The sequence below is a fragment of the Arachis duranensis genome, chromosome 2 (genome assembly GCF_000817695.3).
Source record: "Arachis duranensis cultivar V14167 chromosome 2, aradu.V14167.gnm2.J7QH, whole genome shotgun sequence".
Classification (NCBI taxonomy): Eukaryota; Viridiplantae; Streptophyta; class Magnoliopsida; order Fabales; family Fabaceae; genus Arachis; species Arachis duranensis.
The window spans coordinates 64047546-64062459 of record NC_029773.3 but is presented as its reverse complement, the minus strand read 5'-3'; the positions used below and the strand labels follow the sequence as shown (position 1 = coordinate 64062459).

General features: G+C 38.5%; 1 protein-coding gene across 1 annotated transcript in view; it reads right to left on the bottom strand.

The window, feature by feature from the left end:
* Positions 1-10453: 10453 nt before the first annotated feature.
* Positions 10454-14914, bottom strand: part of LOC107474649 (DNA-directed RNA polymerase I subunit 1) — a gene marked incomplete in the record, with an annotated part of 13468 nt that continues 9007 nt past the window's right edge. Inside the window, 9 exon segments of the mRNA XM_052257845.1 lie at positions 10454-11050; positions 11507-12314; positions 12450-12590; positions 13069-13331; positions 13439-13637; positions 14247-14449; positions 14551-14612; positions 14723-14732; positions 14784-14914. Of these exon segments, the coding sequence (XP_052113805.1) occupies positions 10454-11050; positions 11507-12314; positions 12450-12590; positions 13069-13331; positions 13439-13637; positions 14247-14449; positions 14551-14612; positions 14723-14732; positions 14784-14914 (2414 nt within the window).

The following is a 14914-nucleotide window of genomic DNA, read 5'->3' as shown; positions in this document are numbered from 1 at the left end:
AATGCCCGAGCTCCGAGATGGTTCCCACACATGCCTCCGTGGACTTCTTCGAGGACGTTCTTTGTTTCTGAGGTCGGGACGCACCTAAGGAGGGGATGTGAGAATCCTCTTCTGTATAATACGTCGTGAATTAGTGTATAATTCTGGGCGTCTTTCGTGAGTCTTTTAGCTTCCTTTCTTTCGGTGGGAAGAGTTCCCGACTTCAGGTAGTTGAGTATGGGGGTCATCCATCCTTGCTGTTGGTTGGATATATTTAGCGTTTCTTCCTCTCTTAGCACGGAGGGAGATTGTAAGGTTTCCTGGAGGAGACTTCTGTTGTTGCCTCCGGGCTTGGTGCTGGCGAGTTTTGAGAGGGCGTCTGCCCGGGCGTTTTGTTCCCGAGGTATATGCTGAATCTGTATTTCTGAAAAGTGGCGTAGTTGTGCCTGTGTTTGGTCCAGATATTTTTTCATAGTGGGGTCTTTGGCCTGGTAGCTTCCATTTACTTGTGATGTGACGACCTGTCCGTGGGATCGACTCCTCGCTGCAAGCTCCCTTTCAAGGTTTTGTACTCGGTGTCTAAGCTCCTACATAATCTTAGCGCCGTCGGCTCCCGTTCCTCCGAAGGGACGTCTTTCTGGGGCCTTCGTGTAGATTGGTTGGTTTGGCTGAATGGAGGATCGCGGGTGTTCGGCGCCACGAGCCATCGAACTTGCCCTACTCAAGCGGGCCCATCCTCCTTCCCGAAGCTCCTCCGACGTGGGGAGTCGCTCCATGTCTGCTCCAGGATCCCCATAGACGGCGCCAATGTTCGCTACCTGCGAGATTCGGGTGCTCGGGGGGTCGGGTTGTGATGAGTGGATGAGGCCTTGGGCTGACTTGGATCGGGAGTAGGTGTGTGGGTCAAAATCTGGCGACACCGAAGGTGGCATGGACGAGGGGGATAACCATCTGCAAGGACACTTCAACGATCAAGTCAGTGTTCGTACGAGGTGAGAGCCAAATTAAGTAAAATGATGCGTACCTCGGGGGAAGAGGTGGCCTCTTCCCTTATATACTATGTTGGGTGGGCCTATAGGTGACCTAGCCCACTGACCAGGAAGCTTCTACGATCTGTCCTGGTCCACGTGGGAGGATTAGGTCGTTCCGGTTTTTGGATCGGGGCTTCGGGTGCTATCCCGAGGGAACCGACCCGACCGGTCGCTGGTCGCGGTGGCGTAGGTCGTACAGATGGTAAGTCGTTCGTGCTTCAGGTCGAGTGTTAGGAACCGACCCGTTGGATTCTCCCTGCTGAGGGATGGTTCGGACTTGGGTCAGGAATAGTGCCCCGACCCGACTGCCAATCGGGCTAGACCTGCAACGGTCCATAATAGAGAACTAACTTTTTGTTAATGAATATGTTAATGCTCTTTAATTAGGACCAATAGACTCTTTCTTCTCTTTATAGGAGGTACTAACTATTAATTATTTGAATAATTAACAAAATATTGAATTTATATAAAAAGTTAACAATATCGGATTGAATTTTAGGTTACTAACAAAAATTATATCTAATTAATTTAAATTTTGATTTTTAAAATTAAAATTAATTTTTTTTAACCTATTATTTATGTTGTTCAAAAAAACATTTTTTTCTTATGAATGTTTGGTATTATTCCACCACCCTGCCATATTGATAAGACTCTTCATGTGCAGGCATGGCTGGAATGCCAAATAACCAAGTGCATATTCAGCTACTGGATGAAATAAAATGCCCAAATACATATTTGAACCGTTATTGTTTTATTTGACCAGTATAGTATGAATTATGAAATGAAGGGTTCAATTCATAATATATAACTATAATTGGATCAAACATTTTGATCTTTAATAATTTTTTATTATTTTAGAAGTCTTCGAAAGCCAATTAGTCTCTTTTCTTATAATTATATTTTTGAAAACTAAATTATTTTATAATAAAATTTGTTATAAATTTATCTGGCTACTAAGAATACTAAAAATTTTATTAAAAGCGACGAAAGACTAATCTAATAATTTTCGAGATTTTTCATTGAATAATAAAATTTTATTAAAAATCAAAATATCCCTTCTAAAATTTATTAGAAACCAATTTTAATATTTACTTATTCTTACTCCTAAAAGACAATTAGAAAACCTAACTAAATAGTGATTATATCAATTGTCATAGTTTAATTAATAGTTGTCTTTTAAAGACCAATTTGAAAGTTGAAACGTTTAAACTTTCAAAAACCAAATTGATATGCACTTAATTTTTTTATAACTATTTTTACTTTAACCTTATTTTATAGGCTGCATTTAATTTGAAAACAATAAAGTTCTACATCTAAATAAAATATTAATCAAGTTGTTATAACAACTTTTTAAATTATGCGTCTTTCTTTTTCTTCTTCTTCTTCCTCTAAATTCGCGCATGCAATTTCTTTTTCTTCTTCTTCCCCCCTCCCTCCTCCTCCTCCTTCTTCTTCTTAATGTTGCGTCTTTCTTTTTCTTTTCGTTATTGTCATCGCTAATAACACCAACATTTTACAAACATTTTTATTAGTTCTGATTTTCTCTGCTGCCATCATTAAATAATTTTTGTTAATTTCTTAATTTATTTCGACTTATTTGTGTGTTAATTGAGGTTCACTTGATGCTGCTATGTATTTGATGGTTATCGGTGGCTAAGAGGAGGAGAGTTAAATCTTAACTACTCTTTCTGCAGAATATTACTTTTTCTTTCTCAAGGGAGCTTAGGAGATATTTTTTCTTTTGTCTCATGGTCAGCTCAGAGACATTTTCATTTTTGTCTCCTAAGTAACAGAAACAGAATCGAAGTAGAGAAGAAGAAAAATATCAGATGTATCCTGATTTAGCTACTTGGTGCAATATAGCCTACATCCAGTCTCTATCACAACTATGATGGAATTTCACTATCTCTTTTTCAAGATTACAAACACCAATGCTTTCCTAGGATCTACCCAATCCTATCTGGAACAAATCCATATTCTAAACCCAATCTGAATTTGACTAGGACTCAAATCTAGCTTTCAACAGTAAAGTGCTAACCCAACTTGTAAGGAAATTTTCACAGGATCATGACACAAAACATAAAGATGTACAAAGAACTTCTGAGACATCTTATGGCTTTTTCTCACTATTTTAACTCACTGTCTTTTTTCTCTCATTGTTTTTTTCTTACAAACCTCACCATGTTTGCCTTTTATAATGAGACTCAGACAGATCTAAACTGAGAAAAAGAAAATACAAAATAAACTACATGAAGGAGAAGAACTCTAACAGCTTGGGTAGCTATGAGAGTGAACTCTGTGCTCTTCGTTTACTCTCTTTGCCTTCAAACTTGGTCGTTCACCCTTAATATAGAAAGGTAAAGCTTTCAAGGTCGAAGCTTGTTCAACCCTCACACCTTCTTTCTTCTCCAACATCAGAGTAACAGCGGCTTCAACAAAGAGGAGGGAGAGGCCCGAGGTTGTTGCATGCATGCTCACCTCTTCTCTCTCATCTTTTTTCTTCAAGCTTCTTCAATCTTGACCATTGATCTTGACTTTGGCCCCAAGCTTTTATTCTGATAGTTGATATGGTTCTGACCCAAGATGGCTTCACGTTCTCCATTGTTACTTCTTCCATGCTTGAATCCTTGAAGTTTCTTCTTCGTTCCTCTTTGTAACATAAAAGAGGAAATAAACTTTTGTTGTGCTTTGACCGAGAGAGATTTTCTTCTTGACCAAAGTCCTTTTCATTGCCTTGATTTGGCAAAAATCTTTTTGCCTTTCTTCAAAATCTGATCTCTGAACCTTCTATTTTCTTCTTTCTTTTTTGTGGATGAACACATGATGTGACCGAAGCAAGAGAGAGGAGATAGAAGAGAGAAACTTTCGGTGGAAACTTTGAATAAAATTAAATCAAATTGAATTTTAAGTTCCAATTACCAAGAGATGGAGTAACCGAAGCATGCTTTGAGAACTTTGGGTTTCTTTCTTTGATTCATCCATTTTGGTTATGGGCTTGTCTATTCTTCCTTAGTCTCAAGGTTCAGCCACTTATTGTGAAATAATTTTTGAACAAGGCTGAATTTATTTAATTACCAAGTTGGGCTTATTTTGTAACACCCTAATTACCCTAAGTCTTACCTCACGTCGTAAAGCAAAGGTTAATCAAAGGTTACGACAATTTTGAAGCTTATACATATTAAATAGAAAGAAATAATATATTCTAGAAGCCCGATGAAGGATTAAACTCAAAAACAGAGTTTAGAAAGTAAAACAGCTTATACAAACTTCCTCTCAAAGTAAGTCTCTAGGCAAAATAAATACAAAAGTGAGAGAAGCTAAACATAATAATAAAAAAGACTTCAAAACATAGTGAAGATCCTCCGCTCTGTCACCATCAAGCAACTCACCGTGGTGGGTTACGACCTACATCTGAATAACAATAACAGAATATGGTATGAGAACCGAAGGTTCTTAGTATGGTAACAGTGTCCAGTGATGTAAGATATAAGACTCTGGGACGCCAGAGGCAATCCTAGAACTTCATATCTATTCCGAGGGTTACCTGAAACGTGTAGCTCGGTCGTCTGGAGAGGCCCGAGGTGGGGGTTCAGGGACCCGAGCTTGATATGCGGAGTGGTTGGTGGTTGTACCTGCAATGACACTCCGATGCTTAAGTTAGCATGGGTCCAAGCAGATATGTGTAGAATGTGGAATGAATGTCATACCTGGGTGCTCCAGTGTATTTATAGTAGTTGGCCGTGATCTTCCCTGGATAAGATATTCTTATCTTATCTTATCTTTGGGAGTTTTATCTCTATCTTTGTGGAACCGCCTTTTCTAGGCCTTTTCGGCCTTTAGGTTTTGGGCTGCGTTCCTTTTGATGGGCCTTCCTTGCTTTATTGTCCGAGGTCCGACCTTTAGGCGTGAGCCTTAGGACGAGGTCGGACCTTCTATGAATTTGCCGAGTTGGAGGAGCCCGGTCAGGGTATGAACAATATCCATCACAAGATTCATGCTTAAAACATAAGTAAACTTTAAAACATTAACTTTAAAACCATATTGAAAAAGGGGTAATCTAACTTAGGAAATTCTAAACTAACAATTCTCCGCTGTCCCATAGCCTTCACCAACCTATCCTCCATGTGATCTCATCGCCACCGCCTTCTAAACCTCCTTAATCCCCGTAGAAAACACAAGTAATACAATGCAAGTAAAGCACAAGTATAAGCATGTATATCAAGTAATTCAAATAGGCAATTAGGCATGTTATACAACTAGGCAAGCAATTTAAGTCGACAAAGCAAGCAAACAGATAAAATATGCACACGATGAATGCATGTTATATTTGGCTGTGATATCACATCGTCAGTTCAACTGTCAATCCGACACATTCCCATGAGAAGGGAGCCACAGACAGTATACCGGTGTCGACATGGAGGACGGAGCAAGGTGCAGACATGAGGAGCACGAACAGGATACGGGAGGCACTACAACTGACCACCAATTAGAAAGTACCAATAGGATGAGCAGTGATTCAGAGCAAGTTGAGGTGGAAGGAAGAGGGCAGGTTAGAGATGTGCAGAGGTCATACGAGGGTACAGTTGAAATGACAAAAATAGATGCACAAGAAGATGGACGTGCAACCGGTGATACAGAAGGCAGGAAGTTCATAGCGGGGGAAGTCGTGGGTCTGGGAGAAGCTTCTGGGATTGGGAAAGCAGGAGAACCTGAGGACTAAGTAGTGGAAGAGTTTGGAACAGAGGTGGATATGCACGAAGACACAGTGATGGGCAAAGGTAAGCAAATGCGGAGTTGGGAAGAGGAAATGGCGCAGAATAAAGAGGCCTGGAAACTGGCGGTCGAATCAAGAGCAATACCATGCAGTGATGAGGAAGACATCATGGCAATCCTCCAGGAGCAAAACGAGGCCATAGCTCTGAAGTGAAGACAGTCAAAACAAAAGGAGAAAATCAGAAGAAGTCGTCCAAAATGCCGTAAGCAGGTATGTAATAAAATTTATAAATGATTTTAAGCTCTTGGAATATTAGGGGGTTGAGAGGTGTTGCAAAACTGAACATGATAAAAAAAACTTCACAAATAAATTTAGAGTAGATATGTTAGGACTAATAGAAACAAAAAAAGAAGTGGTGGATAAATATGATGTAGCTAGAATTTGGGGTAACGATAGAGCTAGTTGGGAGTGTGTCAATTCTGTTGGAGCTTCCAGAGGTCTACTATTAATTTGGGATGAATTAGCATTTAAATTGATGAATTGCTATAAAGGAGATAGGTGGTTATGTGTAGAAAGAGTGATGACCAAAGATAATTTTCACTGTACAATTTTTCTGGTGTATGGCCCGCATGTGAGAGACGAAAAACTCTTAATGTGGGAGGAATTAAGCTATATTACAGGATTGTGTCAAACCCCATTTTGCTACATGGGAGATTTCAACGAGATTGTGCGTATAGAGGAAAGAAAAGGGGCGACCAACTTGTCAGCTTCTGTTGAAGACTTCAAAGCATGGCTAAATGATATGGAGTTGGTGGACTTGGCAATCAATGATCGCAAGTATACATGGTTTCGAGGCTAATCCTGCAGTCGTATTGATAGAAGCCTGGTTAGCTTGGAATGGCTAGATGCTTACCCAGATACTCGCCTAAGAGGAAGTCCGAGGGGCCTATCAGATCATTGTCCTCTGGTAGTGGAAGATAGAAAAATAGCTCAAGGACCAAGACCGTTCCGCAGTCTAGACGCATGGTTCACGCATGAAGGTTTTCTAAAGATGATGAAGGAAGAATGGAGGGGATTAGGGGATGTGCAATTCCTGGATAAACTGAAGGCAATGGCAAAACCACTGGGTAGATGGCACAAGCAGCACTTTGGGAATATACGTGAGAAGATCCAAAGGTTTGAGGACGAGATCAAGAAAATGGATGACATAGTTAGCAACGGAGTATATGATGGTACAATAGAAGTAAGAAGAAAGGCACTGGTAAGATGTTGTGAGGTATGGTATGAGAGACAAAATATACACTGGAAGCAAATGTCTAGGTCTCAACATGCTAAGGAGATGGATAGGAATACCACATATTTTCATAATATTGCATCAGCAAGAAGAAGGAATAAATGGATTGAGTCTTTAATGATTAATGGAAGGTTGGTAAGGAATCATGCACGGATTAAAGTTGCAATTAGAGATTTTTACAGGAGCCTATACCACTAGGATGAGTCGCCAAATATCAGTTTTCGAGATGGTTTACTTAATCGCTTGGAGATGGAGGAAGCTCAAGCACTAGAGGTGTTACCGACGGAGGAGGAAATAAAGGAGGCAGTATGGGATTGTGAATCATCTAAGGCTCCGGGTAGTGATGGATACAACATGAATTTTATAAAAAGATGTTGGGATTCGATTGGAGCAGAATTCACTAAAGTTGTGATGAGCTTCTTTGAGACAGAGAGATTACCAGCAGACTCCAATATCACTTGGGTAGCATTGGCTCCAAAGTTTATGGGCGCGAAGGAGATAAAGGACCTGAGACCGATCAGTATGGTTGGCTGCATATACAAGGCCATATCAGAAGTGTTGACAAGACGAATGAGGAGTGTAATGCCAGGGTTAGTTGGAGAATCACAGAGTGCATTTGTCAAGGGCATGCGAATACATGATGGAGCGTTAATTGCATGTGAAATTGTACAGTGGCTGAAATTGAAGAAGAAGGCATCAGCTATCATTAAACTGGACTTCCAGAAAGCCTATGATATAGTCAAATGGAATTTTGTTGATATTGTGCTGGAAAAGATGGGGTTCGGAAGAAGATGGAGGGCATGGATTACAGAGTGTATTAGATCAGCTTCTATATCTATAATGGTTAATGGGGCTCCATCAAAACCGTTCAAGATAGATAGAGGGCTTCGACAAGGCGACCCGTTATCACCTTTTCTATTCGTTCTTGTTGTAGATGTGCTGAACAGGATGATCGAGGAGGCAGTAAGAAATAGGAGAATATCTCCTCTCTTAGTTGACAGGGACAATATATAGCTATCCCACCTTCAGTTTGCTGATGACACTATACTGTTCTGCCCACCAGAGGAGGAACAGTGAGAAATTACAAGACTCCTGAGGTGTTTTGAAGTCATGTCAAGATTGAGCATTAACTTTGACAAGTCTATGTTGATACCGGTAAATTGTAGTCAAGAGTGGGTTGGTCAAATGTGTAGATTATTAGGATGTCAGGCGACGTATCTACCAGTAAAGTATCTGGGAATTAATCTAGGAGCAAACCCGAGGCTAGTAAAAACTTGGAAGCCAGTAATAGATAAGGTGGAGGAGAAACTGAGCCTGTGGAAAGTAAAGGTACTCAGTAAAGCGAGGAAGTTGGTTCTCATCAAATCCGTGATTAATAGTCTGCCTACGTACTATTTGAGCTTGTATAAAATGCCAGTTACGGTGGCCAAAAAAATAATCTCATTGCAAAGAAGATTCTTTTGGGAAAAAGACGACGGACGACCTGGACTGGCTCTTGTCAAATGGCAGATGATATAGGCACCAAAGAAACTATGGGGACTAGGTGTGGGAGATGCGATGATTCGTAATACCGCGTTGTTGTTTAAGTGGTGGTGGAGATTCTCCAAGGAAGAATGTCCTCTATGGAAGAAAGTAGTGTGCTCCTACAATAATCTGAACCCTGCGCAGTTATTGTCTACTCGAGCTATACCAGCAAAAGGGGGTCCGTGGAGAGATATCTGTCAATTGCAAATCGAGGAGCAACATGTTAGACAGAGGATGATTGACGGGTTGGCTATAGAAGTAGGCGATGGTAGACTAACCAGATTTTAGGAAGATACATAGCTACAGTCGAGGAAGCTGAAAGACTCCTTTCCAAGACTCTACTTAATTTCAGATAATAAGGGATTCGTGATTGGGACTGTGGATTTTGGGATGGAATAGAGTGGGTTTGGAACTTTCATTGGAGGAGAGAACTCCGCCAATGGGAGACCGACAGTTTGAACCAAATGCTTGAGATCTTGCAAGCTGTGAGACTGATAGCAAACGCACAAGATAGAGTAGTGTGGAAATTTGATAAGGAAGGCGTTTATACTACTAACTCATTTGTGCAGGTTTTGCAGGTACAGACATTGACAGATGATATTCTCAGCTATAAGTTCACAAATGGAATCTGGAAAGGAATTGTTCCACCTAGGGTAGAGTTGTTTAATTGGTTTGTGCTTGTAGGCCGAGTTAATACAAAAAATCGCTTGAGCATATTAGGCACCATTGAACAAAGTGATAAAGTATGTGTTATGTGTAGTAAGGAAATTGAAATTGTACAACATTTGTTTGTTACGTGTGAGTATGCTTGGCAGGTGTGGTGCGCATGGATAAGTCATGTGGGTCGTGTTTGGAGCATCACAGGCTCCATAAAAGAACATTTTGAGAGCTGGAGGACGACGACTTTGAGAAAAGATGTGCGAGAAACATCTGGTTGTGTAGAAATGAGGTTATTTTTCAGAACAAGACAGTGGAAGTGGGAGATTGTGTTACTAGGACGTTTTCTTGCTCTAGAGAGTGGTGCAAAAGGTAACTCATGTTATTGATGGCTATGCCGGAGATACCATAAGAGTTTCAAAAGTTTATTTTATGTTTTCTTGTATGCTCCACTAAATGTGTTGAGCTCATTTTCCTTCAAAAAAAAGAAAAAAAAAGAATATGTTTTACATTATTGAAACACATGTGTGTACACACTGATGTGATGAAAATAGATTTTGTTGAATTTGGACTAACTTAATTAAGACTTAATTGCCAAAAATACTTAGACGTGTAGTTAAACTTATTTTAAAAATAAGTCGTACAATAAAAACATAATATAAAAGACAAGCATAAATTATTATCTTATATATTTGGTAATAAACTAAATATAAGATATAACAAATTATGAAAAATCTAGTTTACTTAAATTTTCTTTCACACAATTTATAAGAAAAATAAAATAATAAAACTATAATTATAAAAAATTAATGAAAACAATTAAAAAAAAACAGATAAGTTATATCCTACTAGTGTCTTTCCATGTCTCTTTCAACGAACAGTATATTAATTCAAAACATAATTTTGTATTCCTTTCTCTCGGTGATTCCTATTTGTAAACAAACACAACCTTACATAACACAAGACACAATAAATAAATATATAATATTAATAAAGAACATGAGTAAATCCACATTTTAAAAATATATCGTTAAACGTAGATATTATACAAAAAAAATCGCATTATACATAGCTATTGATGGAAATGGGAATGACATTTCAAAGCATTATACTACTGCCTCCAAACAAACTACTAAACCAGAGAAAAATGTGCCTGTAAAAATTTGTAAACAATGAATTGTACAAGGTGTCAAAATTTGCCAGATTTTCTAGGCATGAATCAACCAGAGATCTAGGAGTAACATAGTAACGATCTTATATTTCCAGTTTCTGTAACAAGTCATGGCAACCGGTTCCCATCTTCACAGGCAAACCAAGACAAATTCTAGAAGACGGAGTGTCCAAGGTGTCAACCAGGCCGTGAGAAGATGCTTCGACGATGAACTTGGAGGCCGTCTCAAAGCACATCTTGAGGAAAGGGGAAGTAGAGAATGCTATGCCCCCGGATCTGCTCATCGGACGATACTTACCAGCGAAAGTCATGAAATCAGCGATAAGCATCAAGTGCCGGATGTCTACGGATATTCCATAAGACTTGAAGACATTTTTAACTTCCCTGATGATGGTCTCTCTGGCTGCTTCCACACCATAAGTCTTTAACATAGCTTGGACATCGTTGGAATAAATGTACCTTACATCAAGATGATCTTCCAAGTCCCAAAATGTTTGAAAATTCACACCAGAAGTTTGAAGTGCTGCTATTTTTTCCAATTCGGCAGCAGGGATATCTTCCCTTGTACGGTGATTGTCGCCGTAGTAGATTACTCCACTTTCTTTGCAAGTAACAGCCTTACATTGGCCAACCTTTCCATACTTCTGGATGCAAACCTTATTGGCAGTTTTCTGAGCAATCTGCATAAAATTAATTCAAAAATAAGTGAGCCTTTTTATGTTTGAAAGCAATGAGAAGGTAGAGAGATAACATACACTCATTTGTTAACCATCACTTGTCAACCAAACGAAGGTTACCATCTTCCCTCAACATCATTCATGCATTAATGTCTCTACAATATTTGCATGTCTAAGCTCAAATAACAACTTGACAAAATCTACAGCATATGCATCTTTTCTATAAAATTACCATGATAGCACCTTGCTAATATTTCGTAGTTGCAAAGGAATCAAACCTAGAATTGCAGAGCATACTGCATACAAGACTAGAATAACTATGTTGCTCTTTAGGCATAACCAAGGTAGAGAAATCAAGATTTACGTAAAATCCTAACAAGATTTATATCATAAAATCGTCCGACCTAGTAGAAATTTGTAAAATCAGTTAACTCATTAAAATCAAAGAAATTCGTATACCTGAGCCAATAAAATATGTGGTTCGTGAGTAAATTGGAAGTGGATCTCAAAATGCATCCCTTTTGCTTCCACAAAAATTGATCTGTCATATTTCTTTCTTATTGGTCCAGATTTTTTCTTCTCTTTTTCACCACTAGATTTGGGCTTAGATTTCCGATCAATTTTTTCAGGAGGTGAGACATCCCCATCAGGCTCTGCCAGGTCTTCAAGTCCTTGAGAATCACGGGCATCAAGTTTGATGTTCTTATCATCCTCGTTATCACTTCCACCATAATCACCATCAGATACTTCTGATAACTCATTATCACGTGTCTCATCTTCAGGATCATCTTCATAATCAACCTCATCAGTAACTTGCTGTTTTCTCTTCTGTGCTTCAAAACCAAGATCCTCATCCCCTTCTGTGTCATCAGCCCCACCATCGTCATCGTCATCGTCATCATTACTCCGGCCTTTCTTTGCAGTATCCGTTTCATTGCCGTCTACATCATCTGAGCTACTTGTGGTGGATTTCTGTGTCTTAAAATCTTTAATGCCACCAATTTTGGAAAGCAGTGCCACATGATTCTCAATGGCATCCTCCAACTCCCTCACAAAGAGAACTCTTAGTGTGTCCTCCCAATCTTCAAGTGTTATATCCGTGTATTTCGGATAGTGTTTAGGTTTATATAGCTTCATCACAAGTTTATATACTCTGCAAATCTGACCATTACAAACAACTACTGGTACAACAGACACTTCCATACTTTCAATAATGTCAGCTACAGTTATTCTCTTCAACTTATCGGAAAGAGAAATCGCATCTTCCCTGCAAGCAACAACTATGTCAAACATATGTATTGTAGTTTGTATAAGTATCTACACATAGAGAAAGCAAGGGGTGTTCAGAAACAAAACTACAAACAAATAGATTAGAGAACAGAAAGCAATGCCAGCATCTCACATCGATTTGCCAGCTCTCAAGGGGCATGTCATAAATGGAGTTAGTATATGTTCTGAGGCATTCATCACGATCTCTTGCAGACGCGGAATTCCAAGAGTCACATTCATTTCCCCTCGACCAGCAAGATGAAAAGTATTCAAGCTGCAGAATAAAAATGCAAAAGAATAAATAACAAGCACTGTTTACACCTTAAGTTTTGAAAAATAGTAGCTGGTAAAAGAACAGATATACAGTTCCAATCCCACTAGCTCCCTTATGAGGCATAAAATTTAAATGTTTAACTTGGGAAGTTTTATTCTCTTAACATTTTACCGCAGTGGAAAACAGTAAACCAGCTTTTGGTTACAAACTCCATACGCAAGTATAAAGCAGTTATTCTTATTAGTTCAGGCTATGATTTCAAAGATCCAGCAATTTATATGAAAAATAGTTCAAATTAAGCATATGCTGGGCAATATCGAAGTACTATCTGCCACGTTAATAAAAATTGTTCCTTCCAAATTGCCATAAATTATCTGGTCATTTTACTTTAAATACAAAAAAAAAAAAAAAATTAATAACAAGAAGGAGGCTCATCAAGAAGCAGACAAATATTCTCCCGGAAAAAATAGGGTCTTACGTCATTTGTGTTGCTGGTTCCCCGACAGATTGAGAGGCTAAAACACCAACTGCCTCTCCTGGTTGCGCAAGGCTTGACACATACTTGTGCTCCATCAACTTCAAGAAATCTGATCGTTTCAATGAACTACGATTTCTCTTCTTTGAAGAAAAATGACGAATGAAGTTTTCAGCTTTTCCTTTAAGAGCATCAGGCAACTTGCTAATATAAGGACTGGATCTGTCAAGCTCACGGCAACAGTTGCTGTAAACCAGTTCATTATTCTGAAATTGGCACAATAAACAAACATATAAACAACATACAAATTGCATGCATTATTTAGGATTTTCAAAAAAATAACAATAATAGCAGTAAAAAATCAAGTCCATACAATCAACAAGGCTTCAAATTTGGTAATAAAGCTGGTTTGATGGACATCTACGCCATCTTCTCCATAACGAAATTGAATAACTGAACCATCAGAATCACGAACAGTGTGATCATAACTAACTTTGAGACACTCAAGATTTTTCATTAGACATCTTTGCAGGTAACCACTCCGAGAAGTTTTAACTGCAGTATCAACCAACCTGAGCAGCAAACATTCATTTGTTAAGACAACCATACTGTAATCGAAGAAATAAACCTTACATGTGAAATACTATCAAATTATTTATCCAGAATATGAATTGAAAGATTTTCCATTAGGGAAAGTGTTGTGGAGTGAAGAGAATGGTTCAGACAGCTTTGAAAAGAACATAAACAAATGAGCAATGAGATGCATGTCAGCAGCTAATCAACGTGCACATTATAAAGTTGAAATGTAATCACATGCAAGAACATGCATTACCTAGTTCAAGTTACTTATATACCAATACATCTAAGCAAATGTCCCTGAGATTAAATTTAAACTCACTTAAAATCGTTTTCTTTTTTACATCTTTTTTTATAGTATATTCATAAAGCTGAAATGATAATGTGATTTGCAACGTGTATACGTTACCGCGTATTAAGTGACATTATAACTTTTACTTGACAATACAGACAAGCATATAAGCATATAAGTATATATTATATATCAGTCACTTCTTGACAATACACACAAGCAAACACCAATACACAACACTAACAACCATACACGTAACAATAAAACATTCAAAACGAACTGCTATCATGTTCAGTCCATAAGCCTTTTTTACCCTTCACGCCCTGCCATGCAATGAAAGTAATATTCCTGTGGACGAAGGGCTGTGAGAAAACGATCAATAATGAACCCTCCTGCTCTAGGGGAACAATCCCAGGGAGGAAAGCTTGGCAAAGTCTTTCCAGAAACCATGCGTGGAACTCGTTTTCCTTCCAACTCTTGCTGGCCTAAATGAGAAGATATCTGCTGGAAATTGACCTGTTTCAAAACAATATGAATCAACTTAATATTTTTAAATGGTTAAATGCCATCAAATATATCAACAAGACTTGTATCAAATGGAAAATACTAAAGTATACAGTGAATAAAGTGATATTTAACACTGAAAATACAATCAGACTAACTAGTTCTACATCATCAACTGAAAAAAGCAAATGCCAGACTAGCAAAACTTGATTACTTTATAAAAGAATCCATCCAAAATAGTTGCAAAAGCAAATTCATTGTATCCATGCCATTCTGTATCCTAACCTGCTAAAATCTAACATAGCAGTGTAACACAGACAAATTAACATCACAACAGTATACTTACCATACTACCCTTGGCTCCAGATGTGGTCATAAGAGAAATCCAATTTTTCCCAGAAGGTTTCCATATACCTTCGGATAATAGCTCCTTTAAAACTCCTGAGCTTGTTTTGGAGTTAAGACTGCTTATCATCT